This window comes from Heterodontus francisci, chromosome 30 (assembly GCF_036365525.1).
Source record: "Heterodontus francisci isolate sHetFra1 chromosome 30, sHetFra1.hap1, whole genome shotgun sequence".
Classification (NCBI taxonomy): Eukaryota; Metazoa; Chordata; class Chondrichthyes; order Heterodontiformes; family Heterodontidae; genus Heterodontus; species Heterodontus francisci.
Window position 1 is genome coordinate 5,216,172 of NC_090400.1, and position 19,403 is coordinate 5,235,574.

Sequence of the window (19,403 nt, forward strand, 5' to 3'; positions counted from 1 at the left end):
CCCCATATCTGTCTGAAATCCAGAAACTGCGGTTCCCGAGGTCAGCACCTGTCAGCAGTGAAACTGACAGCGATGTTTTTAAAAGCCGGTCAGAAAGCAGAAGCCAGTGGGGAATTTTCTCATCTCTGAAATACATCTGCGGACCAGATGGAAACCATTGGCAGGCCAGATTTTGGCCCGCAGGCCGTATGTTAGTTAACATTGAGTTAGCCTTTCAACACCCCCTGTTTATACAGCTCTGACGGATGGGGTGCGCATCCTGTTCCATGTGGGAACTGCAAGACACTTTTCTTGTCTTGGATAACCATATGTGCAAGAAGTGTCGTCAACTGCAGCAACTTGTGCCCCAGGGTTTGAAGCTTGAGCAGCAACTGGTGTCACTGCAGCACTTCCGCAAGTTTGAGAGTTTCCTGGATAGCACAGTTATGCATGTGACCTTAAAACTATGCAGGCAGAGAGGGAATAGGTAAGTCAAGAAGGACCAAGCAGGTAATACAAGGGACCCCTGAGTGCATCTCACTCTCCAGCCGGTATTCCATTCTAAATACTAGTGAGAGTGATGGTTCATTTGGAGCATGTAGCCAGAGCCTAGTCTACAGCATCGTGACTGGTTCAGCTAGACAAGAGGGAAGGAGGAAGATTGGATAGAGCAATAGTGATAGGGGATTCGATAGTTAGGGGAACAGACAGGCAGACGTGAATCCAGGGTAGTATGTTGTCTCCCTGTCAGGGTCAAGGATGTCATTGAGCAGCTGCAGAGCACTCTTGAGGGGGGAGGGTGAACAGCCAGTGGTTGTGGTCCATAATAGCATCAAAGACATAGGTAGAAAGAAGGATATGGTCTTGCAGGCAGAGTTGGGAGCTAGGAAAGAAACTTGCAAGTAGGACCTCAAAGGTAGTAATCTCTGGATTACTTTCAGTTCCACACACAAGTGAGTACAGAAATATGAGGATTGAGCAGATGAATGTGTGACACAGTGGAAGGCAGCAGAAAGAGGGGTCAACCTAGGCGTAGTTGGATGATGGATGTCACAGAGTGGTTCAGCTGAGCTACAGTGGATGTGCAAGGATGGCACAAGATAGACAAGCGTGACGTAGCATGACAGCAGATCTCCTGGTAGGAGTAGCTATGAGCAGCAGCAGAATTTCCCGGCACTTGTGTGGCATGAGTGTTAGTTGCCACTTATCAGCCCAAGTCTGAATGTTATCCAGGTCTTGCTGCATCTGGACGCAGACTGCTACAATACATGAGGAGTCGCGAATGGTACTGAACATTGTGCAATCATCAGCCAACATTCCCACTTCTGACCTTATGGTGGAGGAAATGTCATTGATAAAGCAGCTAAAGATGGTTGGGCTGAGGACATTACCCTGAGGAACTCCTGCGACTTGGATATTCGGCCTCCAACTTAAGACCCGCTACCCGACCCGAACCCAATGGAACCTGACGATATGTGTCAGGTTCGGGTCGGGTTCTTTTTCCTGACCTGAGCAGGCCTTTACCTCCAATCATCACAACCATCTCCCTTTGTGAGAGTTTTCCCTTTGATCCCTATTGACTTTAATTTTCTAAGGCTCCTTAAACCACAATCAGTTAAATGCTGCCTTGATGTCAGGGGAACCTTATATCTTGAATTTAGCTCTATATTTGGATCACGGCTGTAATGAGGTCGGGAGCCAAGTGGCCGTGACGGAACCCAAACTGAGCTTTGGTGAGCAGGTTATTGCTGAGTAAGTGCTGCTTGATAGCACTGTCAATGACACCTTACATCGCTTTGCTGATGATCGAGAGTAAACTGATGGCGCTATAGTTGGCCGGATTGGATTTGTCCTGCTTTTTGTGAACAGGACCTACCTGGGCAAATTTCCACTTTGTCGGTTAGATGCCAGTGTTTTACTGGAATGGCTTGTCTCTGGGTGCGGCTAGTTCTGGAGTGCAAGTCTTCAGTACTACAGCCAGGATGTTGTCAGGGTCTATAGCCTTTGCTTTCAGATGTTTCTGTATAGCCAGTGGCATCCGTGATGGTGCCCTCAGGAGGAGGTTGAGATGGATCATCCACTCATCACTTCTGGATGAAGATGGTTGCAAATGCTTCAGCCTTATCTTTTGTACTGATGTGCTAGGCCCTCTGATCACAGAGGATGGGGATGTTTGTGGAGCCACCTCCTCCAGTTAGTTGTTTAATTGTCCACCACTATTCGCAGCTGGATATGGCAGGACTGCAGACCTTTGATCCAAACCATTGGTTGAAGGATCGCCTAGCTCTGTCTATAGCATGCTGTGTAGCATGTAGTCCTGTGTTTTAGCTTCACCAGGTTGGCACCTCATTTTTAGGTATTGCTGGTACTGCTCCTGGCATGCTCTCCTGCACTCATTAAACCTAGAGGGGTCAAGGACAGAATCTATTTGGTTAGAACTAAGAAACAATAGGGGTACCATTCCATTGCTGGGTGTATTCTGTAGGCCATCAACTAATGGGAAAGGTATAGAGGAACAAATTTACAAGGAAATCGGAGGTGCAAGAATTATAATAGGAGACTTTAATTATCCTCATACAGACTGTGTAAAAGGCAGGGAGGGGGAAAGAGTTTCTAAAATGTGTTCTGGAGAATTTTTTACATTAGTATGTTTCCAGTCCAACGAGGAAGGAGGCGTTGCTGGATCTGGTTCTGGGGGATGAAGTGGATCAAGTGTCAGTGGGGGAACATTTAGAGGACAGTGACCAGAGTATCATAATGTTTAGGTTACTTATGGAAAAGGACAAGGAGCAATCCAGGGTAAAAACTAATTGGGGAAGGGCCAACTTCAGTGGGGTGAGAACGAATTTGGCCCAGGTAAATTAGAATCAAAGATTGGAAGGAAAAATTGCAACTGAACAATTTAAAGAGGAGATAGTTCGGAATCAGTCAAGGTACATTCCTGCGAGTGGGAAAGGTAGGGCAATCAAATCCAGAGCTCCCTAGATGGTAAAAGAGATAGAGAGTAAGATGGCGATGTAAAGGACGCATATGACTGATGTCAGGTGGCTAATAAAATTAAGAAGCAGGCTGAATATAGAAGTTCAGTGGGGAAGTAAAAAAAAAAATAAGAGAAGCAAAGAGAGCGTATGCGAAGAGACTGGCAGCTAACACAAAAGAGAATCCAAAAGTCTTCAGTAAAAGGAGGGGTGGGACTGATTAGGGATCTAAATGGGGGCAGAGGGCATGGCTGACGTACTAAATGAGTCTTCGCATCTATCTTTACCAAGGAAGAAGCTGCTGCCCAAGTTATAGAGAGAGGAAGTAGTTGAGACACTGGATGGACTAAAAATTGATTTAAAAAAAGGAGGTATTAGATAGGCTGGTTGTATTTAAAGTTGTTAAGTCACCAGGACCAGATGAGATGTCTCCAACGATACTGAGGGAAGTAAGGGTGGCAATTGCAGAGGCACTAGCCGTAATCTTCTAGAGGACTGGAGAATTGCAAATGTTACACCTTTGTTCAAAAAAAGGTGTAAGGATAAGCCCAGTGAATACAGGCCAATCCGTTTAACCTGAAGGTTCACCAGACTTGTTCCCGGGATGGCGGGACTGTCCTATGAGGAGAGATTGGGGAAACTGGGCTTGTATTCTCTAGAGTTTCGAAGAATGAGAGGTGATCTCATTGAAACCTACAAAATGCTTAAAGCGATAGACAGGATAGATGCAGCTAAGATGTTTCCCCTGGTTGGGGAATCTAGAACCAGGGGACACAATTTCAAAATAAAGGGGAAGCCACTTAGGACAGAGAGAAATTTCTTTACTCAGAGGGTTGTGAATCTTTGGAATTCTCTACTCAGAATTGATACTCAGTCACTGAGTATGCTTAAAACAGAGATTGACAGATTTCTAAATACAAATGACAGATATGAGGATAGTGTGGGAGATAGCAATGAAGTGGATGATCATCCATGATCGTATTGAATGGTGGAGCAGACTTGATGGGCTGAATGGCCTACTCCTGCACCTATGTTCCTAACCTTGGTGGAAAAGCTTTTAGAGATGATAATTCAGGACAACATGAACAGTCACTTGGACAAATGTGGATTAATTAAGGAAACCAGTATGGATTTGTTGAGGGCAAATTATGTTTAACTAACTTGCTCGTGTTTTTTTGATGAGATAACAGAGAGGGTTGATGTGGTGTACATGGACTTCTAAAAGGTGTTTGATAAAGTGCCACATAACAGGCTTGTCAGCAAAGTTAAAGCCCATTGAATAAAAGGGACAGTAGCAGCATGGATACAAAATTGGCTGAATGACAGAAAACAGAGTAGTTGTGAATGCTAGTTTTTCAGACTGGAGGAAGGTATGTAGTGGGGTTCCCCAGGGGTCAGTGTAGGGAGCCCTGTATTTTCCTGTTATATATTAATGTCCTGGACTTGGGTGTACAGGGCACAATTTCAAAATTTGCGGATGACACAAAACTTGGAAATATTGTGAACTGTGAGGAAGATAACAATAGATTTCAAGAGGACATAGACAGGATAGTGGAATTGGCGGACAAGTGGCAGATTAATACAGAGAATTGTGAAGTGGATTCATTTTTGTTGGAAGAATGATGAGGTAATATGAAATAAAGGATACAATTGTAAAGTGGGTGCAGGAGCAGAGGGACCTGGGACTATATGTGAACGAAGCGTTGAAGGGCAGGTTGGGAAAGTGGATCCCAGGCTTTATGAATATAAGTATAAGAGTACAAAAACAAGAAAATAATGCTAATCCTGCATAAAACACTGGTTTGGCCTCAATAAGAGTATTGTGTCCAGTTCTAATCACAGCACTTCAGAAAGAATGTGAAGGCATTAGAGAGGGCGCAGAATGGTTCCGGGGATGAAGAACTTCAGTTACCTGGATAGGTTGGAGAAGCTGGGTCTGTTCTTGGAGAAGAGAAAATTAAGAGGAGATTAGTTAGAGGGGTTCAAAATCATGAGGGGTCTGGACAGAGTAGATAAGGCGAAACAGTTCCCATTGGCTGAAGGACACAGAACCAGAGGACACAAATTTAAGGTGATCGGCAAAAGAAACAATGGCGACATGAGGAAAACTTATTAGGATCTGGGATGCACTGCCCGAGAGTGTGGAGGAGGCAGGTTCAATTGAGGCTTTCAAAAGAGAATTAGGTAATTACCTGAAGAGAAAAAATTTGCAGGGCTACGGGGAAAATGCGCTGGAATGGAACTCGGTGAGTTGAGCTTTTAGAGATCAGCATGGACGTAGCGAGCCAAATGGCTGCCTCCTGTGCTGTAACCATTCTATGGTGAATGGTTACTTGGGCTGGTTGCCAGAGATTAGCACTAAAGTCCAGCATGAATCCTAGAGAGGAGTGTGATGGAAGTGGAGCAATGTCCTGCTTAAATTTTGATGCATCTTTTTAAGACTTAACTCTAGATTTTCTCTAGTACAGTGACAAAGACTGCTCCTGATGTGAGCCCTCAATCCAAACTAAGACTTTGCCTGCCTTTTTATGTGGAGAATTTTTAGGGGGAGGCAGTGGAGTAGTGGTAATGTCACTCAACTAGTAATCCAAAGGTCCAGGCTGATGCTCTGGGGACACAGGTTCAAATCTCACCATGGCAGCTGGTGGAATTTAAATTCAATTAATTAATAAAAAATTTGGAATTGAAAACTAGCCTCAGTAGAGCCATGAAGCTATCTTCGATTGTTGTAAAAACCCATCTAGTTCACTAGTGTCCTTTAGGGAAAGAAATCTGCCATTCTTAACTGGTCTCACCTACATGTGACTCCAGACCCACAGCAACGTGGTTGACTCTTAACCGCCCACTGAAATGGCCTAGCAAGCCACTCAGTTCGTGCAATTAGGGATGGGCAACAAATGCTGGCCTTGCCGGTGACGCCCACATCCCATGAAAGAATAAAAAAAAATTAGTGAGCTGAGGGATTGAATTAAGAATCTTCACTGCATTTTGGCTGATAGATTATATCACATGATTATTTCCTTTGGTTTCAGGAAGCAAAATATAGCTCTTCGCTAGACATTGACTTCGGCTAAAAACTGCCAGATTTATTGAGCAGCAGCAATGTATAGCAGATAAATGTGTAACTATCCAAATGAAAATAACAGAACAGCCATGCAAACTGTCCTGAACAAGGCCCCTGAATATTACATATATTCGCAAACTGCCACTATAGTGAGATTATCATGAGCTCACATTCTCTGGATTACTGACCCAGTCCAGTAGCATAACCATAGCCTGGATTGCTCGTCCTGCTCTGTGCTCAGGATGATTATTGTCTCTCAACTTGATTGGTAGCTCTTTGTTTAGAGGTTTCTTGGTCTGGAACATATACAGCAGGCCTTCTGCCACATCTTCAGTTTCCCTTTATCGGCTTTTATCAGCTATGTGACATGGCTCTGGGCTTGGAAAGTGCCCACACTGCCATGACCAAAGAATCTGGATAGGATGCTAAGATGCAAAAATTATTTTCAAAACCAATGCACCTCAACAGGACTGGGACCAATGTCCTCACGGGAAGGTTCATTGGTGTGGCTGGGGAAAGTTTAGACTAAATTTGCAGGGGGCTGGGCACCAGCTTATACAAGTAGAAAAGAGGAGTAAGGTGCGTAAAGTGAGAGTATTGGACAGTACCCAGTGTTGGATAGTGCCAGAGAAGGAAGTAGTACCATATTTGATAGGAACAGACTAAGAAGGAGTATGAGGAATACAAAGACAAGCTTCGAATGCATGTATGTAAACACACAAAGTGTGGTGTTTAAGATTGGGGAGCTACAAGCACAATTAGCAATGCGGGAATATGATGTAGTGGCAATAATGGAAACATGACTTAAAAATGATGACTGGGTGCTTAATATTCAAGGATACAAAGTGTTCAGAAAAGATAGGGGAGGACAAAAAGAAGGTGGGGTGGCCATACTTATTTGGGAAGGCATTATAGTGTTGGAAAGAGAGGATGACCTTGAGGGAGCAAGGTCAGAATTCATTTGGTTAGAGAGGCATGAAAAGTATGATCACATTACTGGGGGTATTCTAGGCCTCCAAATAGTAAGAGGTAGAGGAGCAAATCTGCAGGGAAATCAAGGGCTGCATAAAATCAATCAAGTGGTGATATTGGGGTCTTTAATTACCCAAATATTGATAGGGATAATGTCAGAGTAAAGGGAAAGGAGGGGGAGGAATTTTTGAAATGTGTTCAGGAGAACTTCCTTGACCAGTATGTCCTTGATCCAACTAGGAAGGGGGCATTGCTGGATCTGGTCCTGGGAAATGAGGTGGGCCAAGTGTCTGTGGGAGAGCACTTTGGTAAGAGTGATCATTGTATCATAAGGTTTAGATTAGTAATGGAGAAGAGCAAGGAGCAATCTAAAGTCAAACTTCTAAATTGGAAGAGGGCTAACTTTGATAGGATGAAAGGGGATTTAGCCAGGGTAAAATGGAAGCAAAGGCTGGCAGAAAAAAAAAACTGTAATAGAACAATCTTTAAGGAGAAAATGTTTTGGGTACAGGCTAGGTACATTTCAACAAGGGGAAAAGAGAGGAGAACCAAAGCCAGGGCTCCTTGGATGACACGGGAGATAGAGATTATGATGAAACAAAAAAAGGATGTACGATGCATATCAGGTGAATTCTTCAAGTGAGAACCAGGGTCAAATACAATAAATTGAGAGAAGTGAAGGGCGGCACAGTGGCGCAGTGGTTAGCACCGCAGCCTCACAGTTCCAGGGACCCGGGTTCGATTCCGGGTACTGCCTGTGTGGAGTTTGCAAGTTCTCCCTGTGTCTGCGTGGGTTTTCTCCGGGTGCTCCGGTTTCCTTCCACAAGCCAAAAGACTTGCAGGTTGATAGGTAAATTGGCCATTATAAATTGTCACTAGTATAGGTAGGTGGTAGGGAAATATAGGGACAGGTGGGGATGTTAGGTAGGAATATGGGATTAGTGTAGGATTAGTATAAATGGGTGGTTGATGTTCGGCACAGACTCGGTGGGCCGAAGGGCCTGTTTCAGTGCTGTATCTCTAATCTATAATCTAATCTAAAATAAGTCTGGCAAAGAGAGAATATGAGAATAGAATGTCAGTTAGCATAAAAGTAAACCCCAAAATCATCGTCTGGCATGTAAATAGTAAGTGGGTAGTAAGAGGCAGGGTGGTCCTATTAGAGACAAAAGAGGGTGATTATATGCTTAGAGGTGCAGGGCAAAGCTAGAATATTTAATGAGTACTTTGTATCAGTGTTTATTAAGAAAGAGGATGCTGAGAAAATACCGGTAGAAGCAGAGATGGTGGAGGGTAATGGATGGGATGAAAATTGATAGGCAGGTTGTACTGGAAAGGCTGGTTATGCTTAAGAATGGATAAGTCTCATGGTCCGGATGGCTTGCATCCCAGGTTGCTAAAGAAAGTGGGAGTGGAGGTAGTGGAAGAATTGACACATTCTTCCAATAGTCATTTACGGCACAGAGGTTCTTCCATAGATAAGGGGGAGGATTGGAGAGTGGCAAAAGTGATGCCCTTATTCAAGAAAGGGTGCAAGGGCATTTCTAGTAATGACAGGCCAGTCATTTTAACATCGGTGGCATTTGGAGAGGTTTAAGTTAATTAGGGAGAGCCAGCACAGATCTGTAAAAGGCAGTAAAATAAAAGCAAAATACTGCAGATGCTGGAAATCTGAAATAAAAACAAGAAATGCTGGAAATACTCAGCAGGTCTGGCAGCATCTGTGGAGAGAGAAGCAGAGTTAACGTTTCAGGTCTGGTTCTGATGAAGGGTCACTGAGCTGAAATGTTAACTCTGCTTCTCTTTCCACAGATGCTGCCAGACCTGCTGAGTATTTCCAACATTTCTTGTTTTTATTTGTAAAGGGCAGGTTGTGTTAATAGAATTTTCTGTTGAAGTGACAAAGAGGGTTGATGAAGGGAAAGCAATGGATGTCTGCATGGATTTTAAGAAAGCATTTGATAAAGTACCACATTAAAGGGTGGTTAGCAAACTTGTAGCTCATGGAATAGGAGGGTCAGTGTCCGCTTGGATAAAAAAAAATTGGCTTAAGGACAGAAAACAGCGAGTTGTTGTAAATGATTGTTTTTCAGACTGGAGGATTGTACACAGCGGTGTTCCCCAAGGGTCAATTCTAGGACTACTTTTTTTGGATATGTATAAATGACTTGGATATTGGAATACAAAGTAAAATTTCAAAATTTGCTGATGGTACCAAACTTGGAGGTGTGGTAGTCAGTGAGGATGATACCAGTCAACTGCAACAGGACATAGATAGACTAGCAGAATGGGTAGACAAGTGGCAGATGGAAATTAATACAGAAAAGTGTGAAGTGATGCATTTTGACAGACGAGATAGGGTGAGGTATTATAGACTTAATGGCACAGTATTGAAGAGTATACAGGGATAGAGGGGCATGTGCATAAATCTTTGGAGGTGGCAGGACATATTAAGAGAGTAGTTAGCAAAGCATATGGGATCTTGGGTTTCATAAATAGAAGTATTGAGTACAGAAGCAGACCTTTATAAAACTCTGGTTAAGCCACAACTAGAGTATTGCATCCAGATCTGGGCATCACACTTTAGGAAGGATGTCAGGGTCCTTGAGCGATTGGAGAGGAGATTTGCCAGAATGGTTCCACAGATGAGGTCAGGTTGAGAAGCTGGGGTTGTTCTCCTTGGAGCAAAGGAGGTTGAGAGGAAATTTGATAGAGGTATACAAGAATATGACAGGTTTAGATAGGTAGACAAAGAAAAGATTGTACAAGGACCAGGAGACACAGATTTAAGGTTTTGGGTAAGAGATGCAGGGGGATGTGAACTGTTTTCTGCAATGAGTGACAATGACCTGGAGCTCGCTGTCTACGAGGGTGGTGGATGCAGAGATGATCAATGATTTCAAAAGGAAATTGGATTGGCACACGAGGGAAATAAACTTGCAAGGCTACAGGAATAGTGCAGGGGACTGACTGGGTTGCTCTACAGAGAGCTGACATGAACTCGATGGGCCAAATGGCTGCCTCCTGTGCCATAATGATTTTACGACTGTGCAAATTATACATTTATACTGCTGATTATTCTGCTGTCTTCCTTTTGGTTCTCTGTAATTAGAATTCTTGTAATCTAATTTTCCTAGTTTTTGCTTAAACAAAATGATCTTGGAGTGTTTTCCACGTTTCAGAACAGGTCGACGTGCATGTGGGACAACAGGTGCAGGATAATGTTGTCATTGTTAATTGTGTAACTCCTGCTCATTGGTTCTGATCAGAGGAGACAGGGTCTAGCTTTGTAAAGTGCTTTTTGGTGAAGTCATTCATAAATAGAGATCCATCTTGGTTTCGAGCTGTACTGCATCATGAATTAAAGGGAAGAGGGCTAGGGTGAGAAAATTGAGGGTGAAATTAGTAGACCATGTGTTTGGTTACAATGTATGTTTACTATGCTTACCACTTGCCAGAATTTGTTTCAGCACCAAGCATGAGCAAAAAGTAACAATCTAACAGAAGCTACTTTCCTTTTCAGGAGTTACTTAAATGTGAGCAGTGACTTAATAACTTGCCCATGTGGAATGTGTATTAATACAAGGGTAAGTCTCTTGAATACTGCAATATGGTTCCCTTGGTTTCTTTTTTCCTGAGTGGGTGGCTGTACTGGACTTGCATCCCACAGTACATGCTATAGGCCAAAGCACTACTACTTGCTTACCCTCTGTCGAAGTGAAACACTTTGAATATCCAGAAGCGCACTCTAAACTGGCTACATATGTTCTTTGAGTCAAGAAACTATTTGATTCCAGCAGTAATGGAAGTATTCAGCTGTGTGCACAGAGCTAGTAGTATCAATTAAACGAAGTGGCTTGTAAACAAAGTGGTAATGGGAACTTGGTGAGAGTGGTAAAGAGTGGGTAAATAGTTCAGATAGAACTTCTGATGCAAGGTCATTGACCTGAAGCGTTCACTGTCTTCCTCTCTCCACAGATGCTGCCAGACCTGCTGAGTATTTCCAGCTCTTTATTTTTATTTTCAGATTTCCAGCATCCGCAGTATTTTGCTTTTATTATATCAGATCAGCTATGATCTTATTAAATGGTGGAGCAGGCTCGAGGGGCTGAATGGCCTATTTATGCTCCTATTTCTTATGTTCTTAAGTCATTGTCTGTGTGGGAACCAATGACATAGAATCGAAAAGGGTTGAGTCCGCCAGTCAAACTTTGAAGAGCTAGGGAGAAAGTTAAAGAGCAGGACCTCAAAAGTCCTGCTCTGGATTACTCCCAGCGCCACATGCTAGTGAGTATAGGAATAGAACGATAAAATAGATTAACATGTGACTGGGGAAATGGTGTAGGAGGGAGGACTTCAGATTCCTGGGGCAGAAGGGACCTATTCTAGGTGGATGATTTGCACCTCAACAGAGCTGGGACCAATGTCCTCTTGGGAAGGTTAACTAATACTGTGGGGGAGGGTTTAAACTAATTTTCCAGGAGTTGGGCAGTAGGATGAAATAATAGAACAAGGTGCACACAGGACTGGGAGAGGCAAATAGCAATATCTCAAAGTTTGCAGTTGATGTAAAACTTGTAAATGTGGTAAACAATGAGGTGGATGGTAACATTCTTCAGGAGGAGATAGACCAACTGGTGAAATGGGAAGACAGGTGGCAGATGAAATTTAACACAGAAGTGCAAAGTGATGCACTTTGGTCAGAAGAATGAGGAGAGGCAACATGAACTGAATGGTATTACTTCAAAAGGGATGCAGGAACAGAGAGGTGGGTGTGTATCTACACGAATTTTGAAAGGTGGCAAGATAAGTTGAGGAGACTGTTAAAAAGCATATCGGATCCTTGGCTTTAATCAAGGAATAAAGTACAAAAGCAAGGCTGTTATGCTAAATCTTTTAAAACACTGGTTAGGCACCAGTATCATATTCACTTATGGGCACCACGCTTTAGGAAGGATGTCAAAGCCTGGCTGAGGGTGCTGAAAAGATTTGCTAGAATGGTACCTCAGCTGGGGGACTTCAGTTATGTAGAGAGACTGGAGATATTGTGGTTGCTCTTAGAACAGAGAGGGTTAATAGGAGATTTAATAGAGGTGTTCAGAATCGTGAATAGTTTTGATAGAGTAAATAAAGAGAAACTGTTGCCAGAAGGGTTGGCAACCAGAGGGCACAGATTTAAGGTAATTGGCAAAAGAAACAGAGGTGATATGCAAATGTTTTGAAAACGCAGCGAACTATTGGTCATGGAGTCATAGAGTTATACAGCACAGAAACAGGCCCTTTGGCCCATCGTGTCCGTACAAACCAGCAAGCAACAAACTGTTCTAATCCCATTTTCCAGCACTTGACCCTTAGCCTTGTATGCTATGACGTTTCAAGTGCTCATCTAAATACTAAAATATTGTGAGGGTTCCTGCCTCTACCACCCCTTCAGGCAGTGCGTTCCAGATTCAAACCACCCTCTGGGTGAAAAACATTTTCCTCAAATCCCCTCTAAACCTCCTGCCCCTTACCTTAAATCTATGCCCCCTGGTTCTTGGCCCCTCTGCTAAGGGAAAAAGTTTCTTCCTATCTAACCTATCAATGCCCCTCATAATTTTGTATACCTCAATCATGTCCCCCCCCTCCGCATTCTCTGCTCGAAGGAAAACAACCCTAGCCTTTTCAGTCTCTCTTCATAGCTGAAATGCTCCAGCCCAGGCAACATCCTGGTGAATCTCCTCTGCACCCTCTCCAGTGCAATCACATCCTTCCTATAGTGTGGTGCCCAGAACTGTACACAGTACTCCAGCTGTAGCCTAACTAGTATTTTATACAGCTCCATCATAACCTCCCTGCTCTTGTATTCTATGCCTCGGCTAATAAAGGCAAGCATCCCATATGCCTTCCTAACCAGCTTATCTACCTGTGCTGCTGCCTTCAGTGATCTATGGACAAGTATACCAAGGTCTCTCTGACTTCCTAGGGTCCTACCACCCATTGTATATTCCCTTGCCTTGTTAGTCCTCCCAAAATGCATCACCTCACACTCTCAGGATTAAATTCCATTTGCCACTGCTCCACCCATCCTACCAGCCCATCTATATCCTCCTGTAATCTAAGGCTTTCCTCCTCACTATTTACGACACCACCAATTTTCGTGTCATCTGCAAACTTATACCTCCTGTATTCACGTCTAAATCATTAATGTACACTACAAACAGCAGGGGTCCCAGCACCAATCCCTGCGGTACACCACTGGTCACAGGCTTCCACTCGCAAAAACAACCCTCGACCATCACCCTCTGTTTCCTGCCACTCAGCCAATTTTGGATCCAAATTGCCCTGGATCCCATGGGCTCTTACCTTCTTAACCAATCTGCCATGCAGGACCTTATCAAAAGCCTTACTTCTACTGAAGTCCATGCAGACTACATCAACTGCTTTACCCTTATCTACACATTCAGTCAGCTCCTCGAAAAATTCAATCATGTTAGTTTGACACGATCTCCAAACTGCACTGCCCGAAAGCATGGTGAAAGTGATTCGATAATAACTTTCAAAAGGGAAAATTGGATTAAAAACCTGAAGGGAAACATTTACAGGGCTGTAGGGAAGTGGGACTAGTTGGATTGTTCTTTTGAGGAGCTGGTACAGACATGATAGGCCAATTGACTGTCTTCCATGTTGTAACATTTAATGATGCTGTGGCTGCTAGATCTTGCCCTGGCAAATATTGCAGGGGTCTTGCTGTTAATTTCTTGGACCCAAAGATCTCTCCCCTGTTTTTAGGTTTTGACTTTCCCATCCATGCCCATGCCCCCAATACTAATTCTGAAGTTGACCTAATACTTTTTTCATTCTCGATGAGGGTATCGCGGGCAAGGTCAGCATTTATTACCCATCCCAATTGCTTTTGAGAAGATAATGTTGAGCTGCTGCCTGAAACTGCTGCAGTCCAAAGGAGCACCCCCCCCCCCCACCCCCCGCCTCACCTGCCACCCCCACCCAATTCCAGGATTTTGATGCAATATCAATGAATGAGTGACTATATATGTACAAGACATGATGGTTTGTGACTTGGAGGTGGTGATCTTAAATACCTGCTACTATTGTCCTTCTAGGAGGTGGAGGTTGCAGGTTTGGGAGATGCTGTTGAAGAAGCCTTGATTAGTGTATCCTATAATTAGTATATACTGCAGCCAGTGATGGAGGGAGTGGATGATTAACTAGTGGACGAAGTGCCAATCAAGTGGACTGCTTTGTCCTGGATGGTGGTGTTGGAGCTGCAGTCATCCAGGCAAGCGCAGAGCATTCCATCACACACCTGACTTGTTCCCTGCAGGTGGTGGAGAGGCTTTAGTAAGCCACCTGCTGCAGCATACCAAACCTGATACCTGCTCTTGTAGCCATGGCATTTGTATGGCTAGTCCAGTTCAGTTTCTGGGTAATAATGACCCACAAAATGTTGATGGTGGGGCCTCGACAATGGTAATGCCATCGAATGTCAAGGGGAGTTAGTTAGGCTGCTTCTTGTTGGAAATAGTTGTTACACGGCACTTGTGTGATGCAAATGTTACTTTCTATTTATCAACCCAAGCCTAGATGTTGTCCAGGTCTTTTTGCATACCAACATGGACTGCTTCATTATCTGAGAAATTGCAAATGGAGCTAAACACTGCAGTCATGTGAACAGACTCACTGAAAAGTGATGGAGGGCAGGTCATTGATGAAGCTGCTAAAGAGGTTGAGCCTAGATTGCTGCCCTGAGGAACTCTTGCAAAGATATCTGTAAATAATTGGTTTCCAACAACTAATGCCATCTTCCTTTGTGCCAACTATGACTCCAGCAACTGGAGAGATTTTCTTCTGACCCCTTTTGATCAGTTTAACTAAGGCTCCTTGATTCCAAACTCTATTGAATACTGACACTGGAATTCAGGTCTTGCGCCCATGTTTGAACCAAGGCTGTAATGAGATCTGGAGCTGAATCGTTCTAACAAGCCAAATTGACCATCAGTGAGCAGGTTACTGGTGCGTACATATTGCTCATTAGCACTGTTGATGACAACTTCCATCACTTTGCTGATGATTGGGTACAGGCCGATAGAGCGGCCAGGTTGGATTTGTCCTATCTGTGGACAAGGTATACCTTGATGTAGAAGTGTCTCTTTGGGTTCCAACACATGCTTAACAGTAAATAATGTAGCTTTAGTCTATTAAGATGGTTGAAATTTCCACCCATTCACTTACAGGCGATGACAGTGCAGCAGTTTCGAGCTCTTCTTGAACACAGTGTCACAGAACATAGCACTGTATGTGCACATTGTCCAAGCTTCTGTGTGGTAAATGGTATAGGAGCAGAACCCACACTTCTCATGAGCTGTGGGGTGAGTATGATGGTTTACTATATGACTATGCTGAAATGATGTGTAGCAACCCTTCAGCTATTGGGAAAAGATGGGACTTCAGCATGCTATTCCATCATAGGATTCATTAACATGCCCTGCTAGCGCTATTGTAAAGTTCCCCATTCACTAGTTGAACACACACACACACACCCTTCTGTTAAAGGTTTGTTAAGACTTCTCTTCCTTTTCCTGCAGTATTACCTCTGGAGTCCACCCCCACTCCACCCCCCCCCCCCCCACCACCCGACCCAACCAAGGATCTATCCTTGGCCCCTGACTGTTTCTTATCAATATCCTGCCTCTCAGTAACATCATCCAAAAACGCGCCCAGTTCCACATGTATACTGACGACGCCCAGCTCCGCCTCACCAGCACTTCTGTTGAAACCTCCACTGCCCTTGTGTTGTAAGACTGCTTGTCTGATGTCCAGCCTTGGATGAGTCAAAATTTCCTCCAGTTAAACACTGGGAAGGCTGAAGCCATTGTCTTCAGTACCCGCCACAAACTTTCTTAGCCACGGATTCCATTCTCCCTCCCTGGCCACTATTCAAGGTTGAAGCAGACTGAACTGAGTTTCTGAGGACATATCCTCTTCATTACCAAGACCAGCTACTTCCACCTCCATTCTATCACCTGTCTCTGCCTTGTCTCAACCCATTTGCTGCTGAAATGCTCATCCACGTTTTTGTTACCTCCAGACTGTTCCAGTTCTCTCCTAGCTGGTCTTCCATCTTCCACCAACTTCAGCTCATACAATTACTGCCATTATCCAAACTCGCTGCAAGTCCTATTCACCCATTGGGTCCCAAGTTCACCAAGCCCTTGATTTCTGATCCTCATGTTCGAATCCCTCTGACCCTGCCCTCCTTGTGTCTGTACTTCCACTAGCCCTACAACTGTCCACGAATTCTGCATACCGAGAAGTCTGACTTCGTGTACATCCCCAAGTTCCTTCGGCTCACCGTTGGCAGCCATGCCTTCAGCCGTTTAGGCCCTGAACTCCAGAATTGCCCCCCACAATCATTTCCACCAGTCTCTCCTCCTTTAAAACACCTCTTTGACCAAGCTAGTCACCTGTCCTAATTTATCCTCCTTTGGCTCAATGTTATTATTTGTCTGATAATGCTCCTGTGAAGTGCTGTAGATGGTTTATTATGTTAAAGGCATGGTATAAATGCAAGTTGTGTATTTGAAATAGTCCTATCTATACAAACAGGGCTCTTTAATCCCTAAATAAGTACTCCAGTTTACAAAGGCTATCCACCAGATTGTGTTATAAATGGTGGTCAGTTTATTTAAGCACCTTGGGATGTTTTGCTGCTTTAAAGGCTCTGTATAAAGGAAAGTAGTTAAGTGATTTGGTAGGTTTTTGGTAGGTATTTTTTGGGGGGGGAGGTCAAGCAATTTGATTGCTTGGTTTATGCCAGTTGCTCATTGGTACATTTTGTTAATTTTTTTCCACATTGATTAGATCAACTATTTGATTACTAACTTAGCACTGTTACTATGACTGAGCTGATAATTTTCTGTCCTGTGAATATATGGCACACCTCTGAGGCCTCATTTTCAGGAGTGACACTTTTGAAAGGTGTGATGTAACAGACGCAGGCAAGACACGAGAAATAGATAAAATCTGACTCTTCCTTTTCCCGACCCCCACCAAGTGCATTTTTGCCAGTTGGCAAGTTATAAAATGCTTTTACAATCAGCATTTCTTTTAATAAATAGTTTTCCTAGTCCCTGCTGGGGAACCATTTTATGAAATCTTTCCTAGCTGCACTTGTATTCTTTATTTAAACTGGCGCATGGTCCAGTTTTGATGAAGGTAGAAAGGGTTTCTTGAAAGAACTGCACTGAAAATAAATGTTTGTTTCTCCAACTCTGCTCAGAAAATGAAATGTAATCCACTGGTCATAGTACTGGACTAGCAACGCAGAGGTGGAGTTCAAATCCCTCTGTGAGAACTTGTGAAACTGAGTCCAATAAATCTGGTCATTTGTAGCTTGGCATCAGAAAAAAGGACCATGAAAGTTGTCAATTTAGGGCGGCACAGTGGCGCAGTGGTTAGCACCGCAGCCTCACAGCTCCAGCGACCTGTGTTCAATCCTGGGTACTGCCTGTGTGGAGTTTGCAAGTTCTCCCTGTGTCTGCGTGGGTTTTCTCCAGGTGCTCCGGTTTCCTCCCACATGCCAAAGACTTGCAGGCTGATAGGTAAATTGGCCAGTATAAATTGTCCCTAGTCTTGGTAGGGAAGCATAGGGATAGGTGGGGATGTGGTAGGAATATGGGATTAGTGTAGGATTAGTATAAATGGGTGGTTGATGGTCGGCACAGACTCGGTGGGCCGAAGGGCCTGTTTCAGTGCTGTATCTCTAATCTAGTCTAATCTAATTTAAAAATCAATGCTCTTTGGGGAAAGGAACCTGCTACCTCTGCTTGGTCTGGCCTACACATGACTTGAGTCCCAGGCTATATGGTTGAGTCTGCCTCTCAGCGATTTAGAATGAGCAATAAATACTGCCTATAAGGTGTCAGTCAAACTGCATAAACAAATAGAAAATCCTTTTAAGAAATCTTCACCTGTCACCATTGCTGCTAACCCTCTGCTTTGATCATCTTCAATGCTCCCTACCTTTCTCCCCTGTTCCCTGCTGCTGCCTTTAACTGCTTTTGATCCAAAATTTGCACTGATACTCTTAGAATACTCTGCAATGAAAGCACAATTTGACTTATTCAGTCACTGCAAATCAGGTGTTCTGATGTTGTTTTATGCTGTGTAACATTATGTGGTGCACCTCATCATGCGCGATGTTCTGGGAAGTTCCAACAGATTTATTTAACTCAACTTTGTGGGGGAATCAAATTTATCCGTTTACTTATCAATTTTCTGTGGGTTAGGGAAATATTGCTTATAATCAGAAAACAGTTCAGTGCCTCTGGAGACATCTCTCAAACCTCTTTCTAAATCCATTCAGCAAAAATGTGCAGCGCTTTCCTGCAGAACCTCACAACAATGTAACCGGTAAATCAGAGTTTAATGAATTATCAGAACTTTTGTATGAAAATACTTAATGAATTTCATCAAATCTGTCCCTTTCAGATATTGCCTTTGTGCCTTACTATAATTTGTGTCAAACCATTTTCTTTTTCTTTCAGGCTTGTGATTACCTGTCTGTTATCCTGTAGCTACACTTGAGTGTTCTGGGATCTCTTGCAAGAGTAACGATGAATGCCAGTTCTCAGACTTTAAATCATCTCAATAAGAACAGCCCATGTTTTGTCACATTGCACTTTATTGTGCATTCAGTATTCTACCTCTAATTTAATAAAGATTTTTTTATGCATCTGTATGTACCACCGATATGTCCTTGTTTTTTTCAGTGAGATTTTTCAATAAAAAGATGACAAAAAAAACTAAGGCAGGTGATGAAGTTGGCTCTGCTTTTGTAAGCTTTTGCAATCAGGAGGAAAAAAATCTTGATTATGTTTGGCAGGTGGGAGGGTTGGGCGAGTGATAGCTAAAGTATGGGGAAAGATGAGGAAAAAGAGGTCACTGACCTTGTGTTGAAACAAAATTTTTAATCAGAGTCCTGGAATTGAAGAGGGTCTTGGTTCCAACTTAAATTGTAATGTGTATTAAATGACTGGCAGAATTAAAAGGAAAATACTAAATACGATATGACTTGCCTTCACTTGTAAACTCTGTAGAATTTTTTAAAATAATGGTTTCAGGGATGATGTCTGGAAATCTAATTGATAACCAAAATCCCTCATCTTTCACTTGAGCAAATTTTACTGACAAAGAGTATGCTGAGGGCAAATAGACAGGAATTATGGGGTGGTTTCTCGGTCCGTCAGAACAGTATCCACATTCTTGAAAAACAAATTGGTGTCCCATTTGATTCCATCTCTAACAACCCCAGCCAAATTGATTATATGAACTAATGCTCTCAACATTAACATAATTGGTTCAGTTGATATCGACCTCAATTTTGGCTCACCTGAGAGTATTCTCATTTT

At 43.2% G+C, this 19,403-nt stretch overlaps 1 protein-coding gene across 1 annotated transcript in view; it reads left to right on the top strand.

Annotated features, from left to right (window-relative positions):
- rpain (RPA interacting protein) overlaps window positions 1-18,801 on the top strand; it is a 42,083-nt gene extending 23,282 nt beyond the window's left edge. Inside the window, exons 5-7 of the mRNA XM_068010053.1 lie at window positions 10,517-10,580; window positions 15,228-15,362; window positions 18,540-18,801. Of these exons, the coding sequence (XP_067866154.1) occupies window positions 10,517-10,580; window positions 15,228-15,362; window positions 18,540-18,569 (229 nt within the window). The 3' untranslated portion in view covers window positions 18,570-18,801. The remainder of the gene's footprint in view (window positions 1-10,516; window positions 10,581-15,227; window positions 15,363-18,539) is intronic.
- The last annotated feature ends 602 nt before the right edge of the window (window positions 18,802-19,403 follow it).